The following is a 19,256-nucleotide window of genomic DNA, read 5'->3' as shown; positions in this document are numbered from 1 at the left end:
TAGTGCAGCTCATCCAGGATGGCACATCAATGCGAGCTGTGGCAAGAAGGTTTGCTGTGTCTGTCAGCGCAGTGTCCAGAGCATGAAGGCGCTACCAGGAGACAGGCCAGTACACCAGGAGATGTGGAGGAGGCCGTAGGAGGGCAACAACCCAGCAGCAGGATCGCTACCTCCACCTTTGTGCAAGGAGGAACAGGAGGAGCACTGCCAGAGCCCTGCAAAATGACCTCCAGCAAGCCACAAATGTGCATGTGTCTACTCAAACGGATCAGAAACAGACTCCATGAGGGTGGTATGAGGGCCCGACGTCCACAGGTGGGGGTGGTGCTTACAGCCCAACACCGTGCAGGACGTTTGGCATTTGCCAGAGAACACCAAGATTGGCAAATTCGCCACTGGCGCCCTGTGCTCTTCACAGATGAAAGCAGGTTCTCACTGAGTACATGTGACAGACGTGACAAGTCTGGAGACGCCAAGGAGAACGTTCTGCTGCCTGCAACATCCTCCAGCATGACCGGTTTGGCAGTGGGTCGGTAATGGTGTGGGGTGGCATTTCTTTGGGGGGGCCGCACAGCCCTCCATGTGCTCACCAGAGGTAGCCTGACTGCCATTAGGTACCGAGATGAGATCCTCAGACCCCTTGTAAAACCATATGCTGGTGCGGTTGGCCCTGGGTTCCTCCTAATGCAAGACAATGCTAGACCTCATGTGGCTGGAGTGTGTCAGCAGTTCCTGCAAGATGAAGGCATTGATGCTATGGACTGGCCCGCCCGTTCCCCAGACCTGAATCCAATTGAGCACATCTGGGACATCCTGTCTCGCTCCATCCACCAACGCCACGTTGCACCACAGACTGTCCAGGAGTTGGCGGATGCTTTAGTCGAGGTCTGGGGGGAGATCCCTCAGGAGACCATCTGCCACCTCCTCAGGAGCATCCCCAGGCATTGTAGGGAGGTCATACAGGCACGTGGAGGCCACACACACTACTGAGCCTCATTTTGACTTGTTTTAAGGACATTACATCAAAGTTGGATCAGCCTGTAGTGTGTTTTTCCACTTTAATTGTGAGTGTGACTCCAAATCCAGACCTCCATGGGTTAATAAATTTGATTTCCATTGATAATTTTTGTGTGATTTTGTTGTCAGCACATTCAACTATGTAAAGAACAAAGTATTTAACAATAATATTTCATTCATTCAAATCTAGGATGTGTTAATTTAGTGTTCCCTTTTATTTTTTTGAGCAGTGTATATGTATGTATGTATATATATATATATATGTATATATATATATATATATATATATATATATATATACTTGTTCATAGCACTTTGCAAAGTTGCTGTGGCTCCATGCAAACCAAACAGCAGTTTTTTGTACTGAAATAAGCCCTTTGGGGTAGAGAAGGCTGTTCTTGCTTTAGCAGCCTCAGTCAAAGGAATCTGCCAGTACCTTTTTGTCAAATCCAGAGTGGTAAGATACTCATTCACCCGGGGCATAGGGTAGGAAACAAACTGTGAAACTTTATTTAACTTGCAAAAATCATTACAGAATCTTAAATCACCCGAATGTGTAGGCACTAAAATACTGGGATTATGCCATTCACTGTTTGATTCCTCTATGACCCCTAGGTGCTAGTTTTATCACTGCCTGTTTTACGTCAGGTATACAGTATAGCCTCTGTTTTATTACCACCCTGGGAGGAGTAACAATATCATTCTGGATAATTTGGATCTTTCCCAGAATGGCAGAGGACACAACCTGGTACCATGCTAGATCACCGCTTCCTGTTTCTGGCTAGACTTAAGGGTAACTTCAGTGGGTGCCTGACATTCTGGGGTTTCCTTGGCCACCAAAGAGAGATGACCGCCACTCTCTTTCCAAGGTTTTAACAAGTTTACATGGTAGATTTGTACCGCCTTCCTTCTACCCTCCTGTCGAACCTTGTAATTAACAGGTCTATGACCTCATAAGGGCCTCGCCATTGACCATAAAATTTGCTTTCACTGGTGGGCAGGAGATACAGTACTTTGCCTCCCGGTTTAAAAGTCCAGCTGACTGCGGTCACATCATAACTGCGTTTTTGACACTGTTGGGCCCTATTCATGTGCTCATTCAAGAGTGGCACAATCTGCCTTAAACAGCCATACAATTGGGACACAAAATGAAAGATGTTAGGTTCTTGGCATGACTGTTGCTCCCACCCTTCTTTTAACAAATCTAGGTATCCCTCTGGGCTGTCTACCATAGATAAACTGAAAGGGGCTAGACCTCATAGAGGCTTGGGGTACCTCTCGAACCGCAAACATTAGATAAGGTAAGAGTAGGTCCCAATCTTGCTTCTCCTGTGACACCGCCCTTTTTAGTATCTGCTGAAGGGTTTGATGAAAGCGTTTGACAAAGCCATCTGTCTGCGAGTGGTAAACCAAAGTGGTAATTCTATCTACCTTTAACAGACAACACAGGTCTTTCTACTACTTTAGACACAAAAGGAGTGCCTTGGTCCGTCAGGACCTCTTTTGGTATTCCCAGACGGGTATACAGCATAAATAACTACTGGGCAATAGTGCCAGACTTCATGTTCCGTAGTGGAATGGCATCCGGGTATCTGGTGGCATAATCTACCACCACCAGTATATACTGCTGCCCACAAGCAGATTTTTCCACTGGCTCTATAAGATTCATACCAATTTGTTCAAAAGTCACAGAAATGATAGGCAGGGGAACCAGTGGCACCCTAAATTCTGGCTGGGGTGTGGCCTTTTGGCACACTGGGCATTCCTGACAATATTTTTTTAATGAAGCATGAATGCCTGGCCAGAAAAACTGTTGTTGGATATGCTGGAGAGTTTTCTCCTCTCCTAAATGGACACCTCATAGATGCGTGTGTGCTACCCCCAATACCAACTGCTTGTGTTTCCGGGGAACTAATAACGGGTCTACCCTTTTACCCTGCAGAGAGGTTACATATATAAGGGGACAATATACAGATCTTGCACAGGACCTGTTTTTGGTTAGATCAACACAGAGAACTCGTGGACACTCGCTCAGGTTAGAGGAGAGGAGATTCCACACAATACGGCGTAAAGGCTTTTTTATGGTAAGGACGATACGTGTTTGGAATTCCCTGCCTGAGGGAGTTGTAATGGCCAACTCAGTCAACATCTTTAAGAATGGGTTAGATAAATTCCTAATGGATAAGGATATCCAGGGTTACGGGGCATAGTCACGCACTATGGTTATTATAAAAAAGAGGGGTTAATCGGAACGGCAGTCAGCAACTTCAGTCAAAATTTTATACAAAATAATCGTGCATAGGAGACCACAAATATGTTGAACCCGATGGACAATTGTCTTTTTTCAACCTTAGATACTATGTTACTATGTTACATGATACAACAAATCATTTTTTAAATAAAATATGGTACACCTACTGGTGGCAAAGCAGCAACCACTTTACCGTTAACTACTACCACATTTTCAAAGACATTAATCAAATTTCTATTGTCTTATTTGTCTCGGCTGAATTCCTGTAAAGATACTTGCTTACCAACAGGGGGGCACTGGGCCTTAGTCTTTGTTTCCTCCTGCAGTTCACTGGCCAAGGAAGCTATCACAGTCACCAGGCTCTGGTAACCCATGGTCCTTGGATCCTGGGACGCCTCAGCTGCTGACCATTTGCTGACATCATGCTACGTAACCACCTCCTGCAGCAATAGGAAATCATGTCCCAGGATCAACAGATAAGGTGATCTAGAGGTCACTGCAGCTACCACTTTCAATAGCCGGCCTTTTATCATTAGTGGTAGATGCACACATGGCCACTCCTTGACATCCTCATGAATACACAGCACCTTGATAAGGGGTAAAACCTGGTTAGTCCCCGCAGGATCCAGGTTAGTAAGTTCACTACCAGTGTCAACTAAGGCCCAGATCTCCTGGCCTTCCAGCTGTACCATCATACGGAACAGGGTGGTTTCTGCCAGGCAAATGTTTCCAGCGGCCATGCTGATGACAGGTTGAGTCCCTGTGCTACAATCCATTGGTTCACCTTGTTTTGGACAGTCCCAACATATATGACCGGGCTTGCTGTAGTCAAAACACACCATGGGATGTGAGATCTTTGCTTTAGCAATGGGGGAACCTGGGTTCTGGGATTAGGTACTGGCTCCCACCCTTGATTAGCTTTAATTAATAAAGGGTCAGGTACTGCTCTATCACCACTGTCAACTCCTCAAATGTTTAAGGGTCAGCCTGTAGGGCCCACTGCTGTACCACACGGTCTAAGACCCACATGGCATGGTCCAAAGCAACTGTCTCTACTGTTTGCTGAGCAGAGTTTTTATCTGGTCGCAACCATGCTTACTCAGCCTGGCTAATTTGGCCAGCTGGGTCCTTGGAGGCTCACTTAACTCTAGCCGCCATTCATGAAACTCTTGGGCTTTGTGGGGTCTGTCATATAGCTTTCTTAAGGGCAGGGTAAGAGTCTGCCTTAGATATAGCAAAATCAACATAAACTTGCTGTGGCTCCTCTGTTAGACAGGGAGCTAGTCTGGCAGCTCACTCCTGCTCTGGCTATTTCAATCTTGTAGCAGTGCATTCAAAGGTGCATAGAAATGTCCTAATGTCATCAGCTGTAGTAAGTTTATGTAATGCCTCATGCTCCTGCCCACCTTTACGTATTTCAGTCAACTCGGCATGTAACAATTGAATTTGAGTCCAGTGACTGAATCAAAGCCTGCTGTCCCTGCAACTGTGCTTGCTGGCCAACAGCTAGGTCAGGGCTTTCAACATTTCCTCCATATTGCACTGCTCTTTTGCTCTGTGCACAAATGTTGAAAGCTTTATCAGGTGTGCAAGTGTTAACACAAAATCAATACAACAACAAACACCGTCCATAACCTTCTGGCATCGAAGCTAGAGGCATAACAATCTTAGAATATAGAATGAAGGGAATGTTGGCTCAAAATCAGTAGTGGATGCTCAATCACATGGCCTAAAACCTGCCCAAGCCAGGTCAAAATATTACATTTGTACAAAAAAGGCAATAGTTCAAAGGCAACACAAAATATCAATCAAACCCATGAGTCCAATTAATTGTAGATGACAGAGCTTTCTCTTAAGGTGCATACACACTGGGCATTTTTGGCCAGCGTGTATGCACAGCGATGATCGCTGACATTGCTGGGCTGAAAAGCGCTGAGTGCATACACACTGACCACTTTTCCCCTCTGCCCAGCGATGTCAGTGGGGGTGGACAGCTTTCCATAGCAGGACACTATGGAAAGCCGCTCACCCCGCCGTTCATCTACTGGTAATACCAGCAGATGAACGGAGGCTGCCAGCGATGAAGCGGGAGCACGCATCAGCGCTCATCGCTTGCTCGTACACACTGGGCGGTTTTGAGCTGAAAGCAGCTCAACACACCAAAAGTGATCTGCTTTCAGCTCAATATCGCCCAGTGTGTATGGGCCTTAAGAGGAAGATGTCATCTGCAATTCATTGGACTCATTTGTTTGATATTTTAGCGTTGCCTTTTTTCTATTGCCTTACTTGTACAGACAAGATGCATAACAATAAATTTGCTCAAGCTGTAAAAACTGCCTGACTACTTACCTGTGTACTCCAGGTTCCTATTTGCTGCATAATAAAGTCCAGCAATGTGAAGTCCCTGTTTGGGCGCCAAATGAGAAAAGGATCATATACAGTGAACATATTACAAGCAGCTTCCTTTATTGGGGGTAATTCTGAGTTGATCGCAGCAGCAATTTTGTTAGCAATTGGGCAAAACCATGTGCACTGCAGGGGGGCAGATATAACATTTGCAGAGAGAGTTAGATTTGGGTGGGTTATTTTGTTTCTGTGCAGGGTAAATACTGGCTGCTTTATTTTTACACTGCAATTTAGATTTCAGTTTGAACACACCCCACCCAAATCTAACTCTCTCTGCACATTTTATATCTGCCCCCCCTGCAGTGCACATGGTTTTGCCCAACTGCTAAAAGATTTCCTGCTGCGATCAACTTGGAATTACCCCCATTCTTCTCACTCAGAAGGACAGTAACAGGTATCTTTTCAACAGCATAGGCTTGCTTCACAAATCAGAGGCAAGTTGTTTACAGGTTAGAAACACATCGGTAGCACATCCCAAATGGCTTCCCTGCGTAAACCCCACACCCCCAATCTTTTTGTTTGACTGGTCCAGGATCGGAAGCATTGTGTTCCTACACTGAACACATATTTAAAGGCAGATGACAGGTGCTGTTAATTAATTAGGTTAGCTTCTGGCTGACAACTGATTGAGGTAAAACCTGGACTGGACCATTCAGTGCTGCTGCTGCTGCTGCTGCTATAAAGCTGGGAAATCCTGATATTCCACATTAACTTCATGTGGAACCATGCTGTACCTGCCACAATATTTATATGTAAAACTTGTGTATATGAGGCTTCTTAATATAGATCTCCATTAAAAGGTTCTGTTTTATTACGGCCTTGCCAGAAAATGCTGCAGCGTTTTATTCATCTGATTTGAAATGTTTTCTATAATTATGTTTTACTTGCTTACAGTATGTATTACATTAACTAAAACTAAAAACTGCATGTCATTGGCACAATGCAAGACTGACACTATTTAAATTGAAAATAACAAATGTCTCTTCTTCATTTCAGATGTACAATGAAATTATTTGTGCACTAGATGAAGCCGGAAAGGATGATTCTGTCTTAACAGTCTTAACAGGTATCGGGTGAACAGCTGGGAATAGTCTTTCTCAAGGCAATATAATTCCCCAGGTCTGCCCAATAAATGTCTCATACAATGTGCTGGAGGGAAGTTTTACCTCTCCTATAACTATTTCTTATATAATTACCCTTAACTTCTTTCAGATCTTTAGTATTCATAACTTTCATGTAAATAGTTCATACACCTTTTTCATTTTGCATAAACTAAAGGATCCGCATAATAAAACAACTAAATAACCATATATACCCATAATAATAACCATATCATTTCAAGGTAATTGGTTCTTCAATCTTGCTGCTTCTATTTATATTTGGTAAGCGTGTGCAGAGGCGGATTGGGCCACCGGTAACACATATAAACTGTATGACCCAGCAGCATGTCCTGGGGCTGACCCAGTAGGGAGAACATTACCTGCAGATAGGAAGCTCTGCACAATCCGTGCAGGCTCACGGCTGCCACTTTTCTCAACTATGGTCAGCAATCTAACTCTCGATTGTACACCTGGCGCCGTCACTAATCAGAGTAAGAGCAGCCAATCCTGAGGACTTGATCCCAAATACCTCCAGAATATAGAACAAAACAACGGACAGCGCTCCTTACTTTGATAATTTTATACAAAGGAAATGTACATGACTATAATACTAAAATAGATACTGGCCAGTATCACATTAGAAATACAATTACAAAATATTTTCAAACATTAATAAAAGATCTATAGGAAAATATGTTAGATCTTATACTCTTATAGGATATATCTCTGAAGACAACCACCAAACCTCCTTTCCTATAAACAGGTTAGTTAAGCATGCAAATCTTTCCTTATTTGAAGCACATCAACCATGCAATTTAGCAAATGAGTCCAGCACAAACTTGGGTCATTCGTAGATGTTAGTATGGATTAGATCAGCATGTCTAGTTTTAATAGGCAGTTCATTCCAGACAATTAATCGCCTTATAAGCCATAGATAATCACTTATATGCACATATGCAGTACAGTCCACTTAGAACTCCAGCAAACAGTTCATTTGAGAGATTATCTATGGTGATTAATTGTCTGGAATCAACTGCCTATTAAAACCAGACATGCTGATCTAATCCATACTAACATCTACTAATGGTCAGCAATGACCGGCTACATGGATCAATGATTGCTAAACCCCTGCTAAGCGGTACAGCCACTTGGTAACTTTTTCACCTGCTAGACTGTGGGTGATAGTCTGCACGGTCTATGCAGTGGGCTTCCCGACGGAAAGTGTAGGAACGCCCAGTTTGAGTGAATACCAGAGAGTGGATAAAATATATATTGCTGCAGTCATCTAGACTCCGGAGTGGCCCCCGATGCAGATCACAGCTGAGCATAAAGTGGTTTATATTATCTGAGGTTAGAGAAAACCAAAGAGGTAAAATTTCAAAAATCTTCAGTTTTCTGAGTTTGGTACATTGGGGTCATACCGTAGTCTCCATTGTTAATAATGGGGACTGTGATCTTCATAACTAATTATCCTATGGCAGGAGATTTCTGTGAAGTCTCTGCTGCAGCAATTGAGTGGAAAAATACCAATGGGCGCTGACACTGCATTTAATCTTAGGTGGACCATACATCAGCGCTGCGATTCCCTGCCACCGATCAAAACAGCTGCCATAAGTTAATCAGTGATCCATAGGCTAATCGCGGAAAAACAGAATGTTAAAATTCCCTGACTCGCCGTTCTGACCAGATTTTAGTTCAGAAATGGCAAGTCTGAGATTTCTCAGATTTCCCCCCCACCCCCACCCAGCCAGCCATCGGCAGAACAGGGAGTTGAGGCAGATGTATGGCCACCATTACTCCTATACATTACATTTATTAACTGAAGAAATTTTATTAGAGAAGATTTTCATTACAGAACATACACAACGTTATGTAAACAAAAAAGCCAATAACACGTTAGCAGTATGTCTGAAAACCATAATACATGGCAGTAAAGTAATAATACTAAAAGACTTGAAAGTTAGACATAAAGAAAAAATAGGGGAGATAAGAAGAAGAGGGGATAGAGAAAGAGTGGAACACAGAATAGAGGAGATGCGGACCATCATTCTTTCAGGGAAACTGTATAGAACCTGCGCATACTTCTGTACATTTTTAACTAAACAGTAAATAGACATATATAAAAAGAAACTAAACATCACCCATTACAAGGCAAGGCATTCCGGGAGGTAGTGCAGGAGGAATAGTAATCAAACCACGGTAGCCATTTCAATAGAGGGGATTGGGGAGCTAAGGAGTATTTGATGCTCATAGTTTCCATTTCGAAATTGCGCTGTATTGACGTTATAATTTTGGATAAGCGTGGTGGATCTGTTCTTTTCCAATATTGGGCGATTGCGGCCCTGGTAGCTATGAGAATATGGCCTATCACATAAGAGTATTCAGAGGGTACATAAGGAGGAAAGTAATGCAAAAGAACAATCTCAGGGCGGTGGGGGAGGGTCACCTTTGTGACCTTTTCAATTAGTCCAAAAACCTCCATCCACAATGGCCTAATAACTGGGCATGTCCAAAATGTGTGAATTAAAGTACCTTCTAATCCACATTGCCTCCAACAAAATTTAGAGGAATCTGGCCAGATCCTATGTAGTTTATCAGGCGTGTGATAGAGGCCATGAATTAATTTGAACATCATTTCAGTGTGATTGATGCACCGAGACATTTTAAAAATATTCATAAAAATATTTTCCCATTCCTGATCTGTCAGAAGAATATTAAATTCTGATTCCCACCGTGTTTGAATATGTAGTTTCACTTCATTGAGCGGAGAGAGGAGCGTAACATACCACTGAGATATACCACCTTTGTGGTGTATGGAGGAAAAGTTACTTAAGATATATGGAGGGGGAGTAGGGGAGGAGAGAGGATCGGGCATATTCGCCCTAATCCAGTGTCGGATACGTAGATATTTATAAAAGTCCTTTGACGGTATTAAATATTGGGTTTGTAGCTGTTGGAAGGTTTTAAGCTCTGATTTATCATACAAGTCCTTGACCAGCTGAACCCCGAGCTCCCGCCAGTTCCGCAATGGGAGGTCTGGGAGCAGTTTGGAAATCGCCAAAATGGATAGGTGCGTGGAGGGCAGCGGGCAGTCGCCCAGTTTAGTGACCAATCTGTCCCAGACCTTAAGAGAATTAGTTATACTCCTCATAAGTTTGGTAGAGGGGGGTCTATGTAAGGGTTTGACCCAGATTAAATCTGCAAGAGGAAATTCAGTGCACATATGTCTTTCAATATCTACCCAGGGTTTTACGGACTCAGTCCGGAGCCAGTCCTTCAACTGATCAAGGAGACATGCATGCTGATAAAGTTCGAGGTTAGGAAATGCAAGACCCCCGCTACCTTTGGATCTAAACAAGCGGTTTCTAGCTATCCTGGGTTTTTTACCCTTCCAAATAAAAGTAGACATGACAGAATAGAATTTGTTAAGGAGAGCAAGCGGGACTAAGTAAGGTATGGCTCTAAACAGGTAAAGAATTTTAGGGAGGAGCATCATTTTAATTGATGAAAGGCGCCCCAACCAAGAAATTTCGTAATTCGTCCACTGTTTGGTGAGGGTTTGGAAGTGGCCCAAGAGAGGGAGGTAGTTACAATCCACCGTGGAATGAGAACTGGAAGGGATCTTGATCCCAAGGTATTGGAGGGAAGAGTCCTGCCAGGCGTAAGGATATGTAGATTGTAGGGATTGGAGTGGGATCGGTTCAATGTCAAATGCCAATGCCTCCGTTTTAGCCGTATTTAGTTTATAATAGGAGATTTTAGAGTAGTCCTGCAGAATATCGTGGATAGCTGGGAGAGAAGATTCGGGCTTAGTTACAAACAGCAGGACGTCATCTGCAAACAGGCAAATCTTATGTTGCGTGGGACCTATGGAAACTCCGCTAACTAGGGTAGACGCTCTGATTTTCTCTGCCAGAGGTTCTATTGCTAAAATGAAAATGAATGGTGACAGTGGACAGCCCTGACGGGTGCCGTTGGTGATGGGGAAAGAATTGGATAAAAACCCATTACTAAAAACGCGTGCTGAGGGGTGCGTATATAGGCGTAGGACATTCTGTAAAAATTGTCCCGTGAATCCAAACCTGGCAAGAACTTCTGACATGTATAACCAATGGATCCTGTCAAAAGCTTTCCCGCGTCAAGGGAGAGCAGTAATAAGGGTTCCCGCGATGCGGAGCGAGCCTCTAGAAGGGAGAAGACTCTCCTGGTATTGTCAGGGGCTTGGCGTCCAATAGTGAAACCCACTTGATCTTGATGAATCAATGTGGGGATCAACGGATTCAGTCTATTTGCAAGCAGTTTGGCATACAACTTAATATCTGTGTTCAAAAGTGCTATGGGTCTATAATTTGCGCAGAGAGATGGGTTCTTGCCAGGTTTGAGAATCGTTATCACCTGTGCCTCCAACATTTCTCTAGGGAAAGGGTTAGAGGAAGCGTCGTTGTACAGGTTAAGAAGAAGTGGGGAGAGTGAGTCTTGGAAGATAATGTAAAAGAGATTAATAAACCCATCTGGCCCAGGGGCCTTGTCATTTTTGAGGGCTTTCAGGGAAGTCTGAATTTCCCTCTCAGTCCAGGGTGTGCAAAGTGTGGAGGCATCATCAGGGGAAATGGAAGGTAGATTAATGGAATCTAGGAAAGATCGTATAAGCTGCAAGGAAGGTTGCGGGGTGAGGGAATCATGTTTGAGATTGTATAGTTTTCTATAATAAGAGGCAAATTGGTTCGCAATATCTTTAGGGTTCAGGGACAGCGATCCATCTGGGTTTGTCAAGTATTTAATTCTATTGATAAGGTTTTTCCCTCTGAGTTTCCGCGCCAGTAATTTACCCGCCCTATTGCCTAATGTGTAATATTTTTGATTCAGGTTGGAGAGTGCTCTTTGTACGTGCAAAAGGTAGAGACTGTTCAATTTCCTCTTTGCTTCAGTCAGGGACGCAAGGGTGAGATCGTCGGCAGGGGATTGTTTATGTTTGGTTTCTAGCGTCGTCACCTCCAGCTCACAAGCCAACTGAACTTCCCGGTCTCGGCGCGCTATGTGAGCTGAGGCTTGGATAGCTGCACCTCTCAGGACTGCTTTAAGGGCGCACCAATGATTGGAAATAGAGGTATCAGCGGGGCTATTGGTGTCCAAATAAGAAGACAAGGTCTCTCGTAATATAGAGACTCCGTCCTCATCTTTCAAAATGTAATCCCGTAACCTCCAAGAGCGTGTTGTGGGAATAGGCGTTTTGTATGACCAAGACCAAAGTAATGGCGCATGGTCTGACCACGATATCGGCAATATTTTGACGTTAGGAATTGATTGTAATGTCCATTTATCCGTCAGGAGCAAATCGATCCTAGAATAGGATCTATGCACTGCCGAATAAAATGTATAGTCTCTAGCACCGATATTCCTGACCCTCCAAGCATCATATAAATCAAATTCGGTTAGTAGGTGTGAAAAAGAGGAGGCCAGGGCTTTGGCTGCGTTAGCAGACTGTTTATCAAGTTTTGAGGATTTGTCTATATTAGGGTCAGGGGCTAAATTAAAGTCACCCATCAGGAAAACCGCACCTTTCTTGACACTATACAGCTTCTGAAAAAAGGATTTCAGGAACCGGGGTTGTTTAGAATTAGGGGCATAAAGGGAGACCAAAGTAACATATTTAGTTCGCAGTTTCCCCACTAGAATCAGATATCTGCCATTGCCATCTACCCACTTGCCCTCCAATTGGAAAGAGCACGATTTATGGAAAAGGATAGCGACACCGTTCCTCTTAAACGGCCCACAGGAGACATAGTGAACTGGGTACTTGGTATTGGAGAACTGAGGAGGGGAGTGTAGTGGGAAGTGGGATTCCTGTATAGCTACTACGTCCGCCTTTTGATCAGCAAAATATTTCAGAGCCAGGCGCCTCTTATGGGGTGAATTGAGCCCTTTAACATTAAGACTTAAAAAGGTGGCCATGTGGGAGGGTATGACAGGGTGATACATAGCACAGCGAAAAGCATCAGTAACCCTTGCATCAAAATATAATACATAGCAGCACAGTCCTCTAAAACAGAGCAAGTAAAGTCAGCATCAGTAAGGAGAAGAATAGGAGAAGAGAAAACAGAACAAGAAATAAAACATGGGAAAAAAACAGAAATAGCATCCATAAAGGAGCTAGAGATCCCGTCACAAGGGTATCGTGACGGACAGGTGTGGGTGGGTGGCATACCAGCCAAAGTTACCCACCGTCGCCTCCAAACCAGAACATACTTAACAAATGGTTATCAATCGCAAAAATAGATAAGATACATAAAGAAGGTCATCCTAAAATAAGGAGAAATGGACGTTTGCTGTCTAATTGAAACAGGAACAGTTCTACCTCTATCTAAGTTTTAACGAAAACATTGGAACATCAGACGAAAAGCATCGCCTATAGTGTAATGAGCACATAGCCACATATAAACCTGTAGGAGAAAAAACAAAAGCTAAATAATAGTTATCATATGGTTATTTCCAGGTGATTCTCAGCCCGGAGCCAATGTCCAGTCTTGGGCTATCCGTTTCGGTGATGTAGCGGGGGGAACAGGTTGTATATCGAGAAGGATGTCCCATTTTTTCAGAATTTTAGGTCCATCCTCAGGTGTGTTGATAATGGTGGTAGTGCCATTGCGTAGCACAATCAGCTTAGTAGGGAAACCCCACTTATATTGGACTGCAGCTTTCCGTAAGGCTGATGTAATATTAGAGAATGATCGCCTTTTGGCCATAGTCGCTGGAGACAGGTCCTGGAAAAGTTGAAGAGAATCCAGACAAGTCGCCGTAGGAGAAGAGGGCAGTGCTGCACGTAAGATCTTTTCCTTAATGTGAAAAAAATGAACCCTGAGAAGTGTGTCTCGGGAGGCCTGAGCAGGTGCTTGCCTAGACTTCGGGAGTCTATGGATCCTGTCGATCAGGAGATCAGGTAGCGGAACATCAGGTATCAATTTATGGAAAAGATCGGTGGCGTATCCATACAAGTCAGCATTTGAAACATCATCAGGGATGCCTCTTATTTTTATATTATTCCTACGTGAGCGGTCCTCTAAATCTGTAGTTTTGTCCCGGATGTTAGTGACCTCCTCTAAGAGAGAGTCGTGTGCGGTAATCAAATCATTGTGTGATGCGACCAGCTCCTCCATCTTATGTTCAATGTGGTCTGTCCTGTCACCGATTTCAGAGATGTCAGAGCGGAGAGCTTGTATATTAGATCTAAGCTCAGATGAAATGTCAGACTTGAAAGAAGCTAACAAGGAGTGGATAGAGCGTAACGTGACCGGGCCATCCAGAGAGTCCATATCAACTTGTGCGGCGTTAGCCGTGTTGCATATTTTTGATAAAGTTGATTGAGATGATTGAGCTAGAGTCGGCGAGGAAAGGGATGCGTGGGTCTTGTTACCGGAGGAGGAGGACCCAAAAAAATTCACTTGTGAGGCCGATTTAGACCCCTTCGACTTCTTTGGAGGCATGGCGAGACGTCCCAAAAAGGGTTAGCAGATCATTCAGGTAGAAAGAGGATGACCATAGCGAGTGGTTATTCAGGCAGGAAGCGACGGTGAGATAAACATGGTGTTAAAAGGACATATCCTCACAGGGGGGGTCGCACCCTATATGTTGTAGTGGTTAGCAATGGGTGTAGACTGCGTGATCCTGGGAAATCGGATGATATACACGAGGGAACAAAGCAGGGACACAGGTCGCATGCTTCCTCCCCAGTCTCGTAATTCCGGGTTCCCAACCTGGGCCAGCCTGCAGTCGGGGCCCTCCGTGTAGGGGCTTGTAAATATCCAGGGAGACTCTGTGGAGTGATTCAGGTGGAGAGTAGCTGGTTTACAATACTTGTATTCAGCTGCAGCAGCAGCAACATCAGCAGCAGCTCTATGCAGCCAGCACCCCTCTTCCACCTCCAATATGGCTGCCGCTGCTGGGTCTCTGCCTTATATGGTGGCAGTACAGGAGTCCCCCACCGCTGTGCCAGGTCACTGAGCCCACAAGCCCCCTCACAGATGATAAATGCAGGTCTGGGGTCAGAGTGGCCGTTCTAGCAGGCGCTACGTCCGCGCGCCCTGCTCTGTCCCAACCAAGATGGCCGCCGGCTCTGGACACTCGTGGGTGTCTCCGCGGGCTTCAGCGGCTCACCTCGTCTGTCTCCGAGTTCTGCCCGCCGCTGCACGGCTCTCAGCAGTGGCGTGGAGGAAGGTGTGATCGGCGGTAGCGGGGGCCGTTCACGTCCGCACGGCTCCCGGAGGGTCCCGATGTCCGGCCAGGGATCTGCCAAATCTAGGTCCCGGCTCTAGTCCCGGAGGTAGGCCGCAACCTGCAGGAGCAGGTTAAACCCACTCCCCGGCTCCGCAACTTTCCCTCTCTAAGGGCTGGGGCACAGGGCAGCTGTGGAGGTCTCAGGATGAATTAGTATATTGGGTGGGAGGCCAATAAGGTGGTTATTAGGGGTATTCTGGCACGAGCTCCCCTGGGACACAACCTAGCATTCAGGCAGCAGGCCACACCCCCCTATACATTACATTTAAGAGTATGTAAAAGTCCTGCAGAAAAAAAAATGTGTGCCTTAATATCCCTGGCATACAACAGACTGTGGGGTAAATTTACTAAAGCTTCTAAGACAGAGAATTGGTGATGTTGCCCATAGCAACCAATCAGATGCTGTCTATCATTTTCTAAAAGGCAATAGAGAAATGGTAGACCGCATCTGATTGGTTGCTATGGGCAACATCACCAATTCTCAGTTTTAGAAGTTTTAGTAAATTCACCCATGTGCCTTATTCAGCTTGTATCGCTATTGAGACACAAATTGCAATTTTCTCAGAACTGCTTCTGCTAACATGTGAAGAGCTGCCCAGAAAGGTAAAAGATGCCCACCGATGCATTCGCAAATTTGCATATGCATTTGCACAATTGCAATGCATACGCAGAAATCGAACACCATCGACAATTCAAGTTGACCCATGCATACACAGGATATACGCAGCTGGCGTCGCAACGGTGCCATGTTTTTAATTGCAGCAATCGCAGTTGATGTCAGATGTATCCAGTGTTGCCAAGAGAGAATGGGGAAGAGGGTACACTTTACAAGGGCCCAGGTCTGACGGAGGGGCCCAGTGAGGGCCCTGTTGGGGGCTCCGAGCCATCTCCCCCTTAACTGGTAGCAGCAGCTACAGCTCTTCTTCTAAGCCCAGCACACGCTGCTGACTGCTGGGCTGGAGTGTGGCCATGGTGGCGCTTAAAATTAAAAAAATTCTGTATTTTTTTCAAAGGGTGCACGACCACACCTCCTGTGAATAGGCCACGGCCCCTGAAAAGCACCTGGTCCCAGCCAGACTCTCTACTGCCCTATATGTGTGTGTAATATCTATCTATACACTGTACAGTATATACGTGTGTGTATCTATCTATATCTATCTAGCTAGCTAGCTGTCTCTATATATGTCATAGCTGGCACTCTGTCCAAAATACTGTGCGATTTCCCAGGTGCCCTTAGTGGGATGACAGGTAATATGAGCAGAAATACTGTGTCACTCTCGGGACCAGGGGTGTATCTTCCTATTGGCCAGGATGGCACTCGCCAGGGGCGCCAGCCGAGAAGGGGCGCCGTCCAGAGGTGCCACCCGTGGGCAGTAGGTTAATTCACTTTTAGAGTCAGCAGCTATCCCCCCACCCCCGTGTAGTTCCTCACCAGCAGGGATGCCCAGTAATGATCACAGTATGCGGCAGCGGCTGCTGGGCGGTGTCGTTTATGTAGAGTTTCTTGTCTGTATTGTGGTGCGGTGCTGGACCCCGGCGCCAATTACAGTGGCTGCTGCTGCATTCTATGATCATTAATGGGCATCCCTGCTGTTGAGGAACTACACGGGGGTGGGGGGATAGCTGTCACCTCTAAAAGTGCTGCCTTTAATAGTAAAATCAACATGGGGCATATGTGTGTCTGGCACTGTGGGGGCATATGTGTATCTGGCACTGTGGGGGCATTTGAGTGACTGGCACTGTGGGGGCATTTGAGTGCCCAGCACTGTGGGGGCATACGAGTGTCTGGCACTGTAGGGGCATACAAGTGTCTGGCTCGGTGGGGGCAAATGTGTATCTGGCACTGTGGGGGCATATTTGTATCTGGCACTGTGGGGGCATATGTGTATCTGGCACTATACTCGGAGGCATTATGTGTATCTGGCACTGCACTACTAGGATCATTATGTGTAACTGGCACTATACTGGGGGACATTATGTGCATCTGACACTATACTGGGGACATTATGTGTAATGAGAACTACTGTGGGTATTGTGTGTAAGGCTGCTAATTGTGTGTGTGCGCATGTGTAGGGGGTGTGATTATGTATTTATAGTTTGATATCATAATATAAAATTGTGAGGCCACACCCACTTTCCCAGGAGTGTGCATGCCTTCCTATATATATATATATATATATATATATATATAGGCACTACTATGTGGCATAATGTGCATAAGGGGTACTGCTGTGTAGCATAATGTGAATAATGTACATTACTGTGCTGTGTAATGTGAGTAAGGCACACTACTGTGGTGTAATTTGAATTGGGGTACTATTGAGTGGCCACGCCCCTTTTTTGGCACCCGTGCCTTCCCTATTTCAAATATGGGGGGGGCACCAGTCCTTTACTTTGCCAGGGGTGCTCGGACACCTAAATACACCCCTGCTCGGGACTTACTAATGTAACAATATATTCTGGTGATGACCACTAATGAGCAAGTCAACATTTCAGTTTATTCAACTTCAATCATAGTAAGTCCTAAAAGTTCTGTGGCATTTCTGCATATACTTTGTTTGTATGTGTGTGTGTGTGTGTGTGTGTGTGTGTGTGTGTATACAGTGATTGCACTTACACGCTATAGCGCATCCTTTATCCCAAAATTACAATAGAGGATCCTCTTTTACAAAATGATGGTGTTCAATGAATGCGCTCTGCAACCAATGCAGCTTTTATGTGACTGTACCACCATCCTAATAGTGAACACTTGTGTCCCAACTGCTGGGAGGTATGTCATGCTCGTGTGAGTGGGTACTTCTCGTGTGCTAGACATGCCCCCAAAGTGGTGCAGCCATGCAACTAACAGGGTGTGGTCACACCCCCTGCAGGAGGGGCCCTGGGAAGTTACTGTACCGGGGCCCAAGATTTATCTTGGCAGCCCTGGATTTATCCACCCGAAAACGGCCATGACATGCATGTGCAGTCGTCCGATAATCAGGCGATTTGTGAATTTTAAATTCTTCAACTGAAGCTGAATAAAGCCACATATTAGAATCAAGATTTACACTGAGTTCTAATTTAAGAATAATTAATTTTATGTTTTTGCAGGATATGGTGACTACTTTAGCAGTGGTAATGACCTAAATAACGCTAAATACATATCACCAAAAAAAGATGAAATTCTAAAAACACCACTAGAGGTAGTAAGGTAATTGTTTTTTTCTTCATGTTCTTATTGTCAACTGCATAACACCAGCCACATGTAAAGTTTTTCCCAATATCCCAATATGTTTTCACTTTGTAGAACACAATATTTGGTGTTATATCTGATAATATAAATTTTTAATTACAGCACACACGTTTACAATCGCTTCACCTACTGTAACATAATTAGAATACATGTTTTAAAAGAAGTTAAATTTCACCATTTAGGGCAGGGGCGGGGAACCTTTGGCCCTCCAGCTGTTGTTGAACTACACATACTAGCTATTTGGACATGCTAAAACTGTTGCAGGGCATGCTGGGATGTGTAGTTCAACAACAGCTGGAGGGCCGAAGGTTCTCCATCCCTGATTTAGGGTTACAATTTTCCACCATTATCATTTGTAGTTAAAACCAATCTTCTTATATTTTGGGGGAAATGTACTAAGCCTTTGAGAGTAGATAAAGTGGAGAAAGATAATGTTGGGCAACGCCGCCCAACATGTAAGGCGCCACCCTGCATTGCTATCGCAGTTACACTGCGATCTCATCGCAGATTCAGAAAATAGAGGTCCGCTCCTGTATACGCAGCCACGCTGCATATATAGGCACACCACCGCCATGTTTCCCGTTGCAGGAAACGTCATCCAACCACCCCAAAAATGCCCATGACACGCCTGCATTTCCTGTACCAATTTCCCCCAAAAAGTATGTTACCTGTTCGTTGATGCCTCTAATTACATAGTAGAAAACTGGACTAGGGACTTCACAAGAACATTCCCTCTGAGTACTTAGTGGAACTTGTACCCTTTATTGATGATGTTGTGAACCCTTAAGTGGTGAGCATCCATGCCTCTACATCATTTTAAAATCTACCATTCAGTGGACTCCATGGATTTTGACCTTGAAATTAGTAATTGTAAAGCATTTGGCAATGGCTTAACTTTCTTACCCATGAACAACAAGGCTGCTGAAATGCAGCAATACTAAACTACCAAATGACTGCTTCCTCGGTTGACACTATAGCT

General features: G+C 44.7%; 1 protein-coding gene across 4 annotated transcripts in view; it reads left to right on the top strand.

The window, feature by feature from the left end:
* LOC134927942 (enoyl-CoA delta isomerase 2-like) overlaps positions 1–19,256 on the top strand; it is a 132,459-nt gene that overhangs the window by 72,513 nt on the left and 40,690 nt on the right. For all 4 annotated transcript variants that reach the window (XM_063923074.1, XM_063923072.1, XM_063923073.1 and 1 more), the window contains 2 exons: positions 6,671–6,740; positions 18,136–18,235. In XM_063923074.1, the coding sequence (XP_063779144.1) occupies positions 6,671–6,740; positions 18,136–18,235 (170 nt within the window). The remainder of the gene's footprint in view (positions 1–6,670; positions 6,741–18,135; positions 18,236–19,256) is intronic.

This window comes from Pseudophryne corroboree, chromosome 5 (genome assembly GCF_028390025.1).
Source record: "Pseudophryne corroboree isolate aPseCor3 chromosome 5, aPseCor3.hap2, whole genome shotgun sequence".
Lineage (NCBI taxonomy): Eukaryota > Metazoa > Chordata > Amphibia > Anura > Myobatrachidae > Pseudophryne > Pseudophryne corroboree.
The sequence above is the reverse complement of the archived record's forward strand: the minus strand, read 5'-3'. Positions and strand labels throughout refer to the sequence as shown.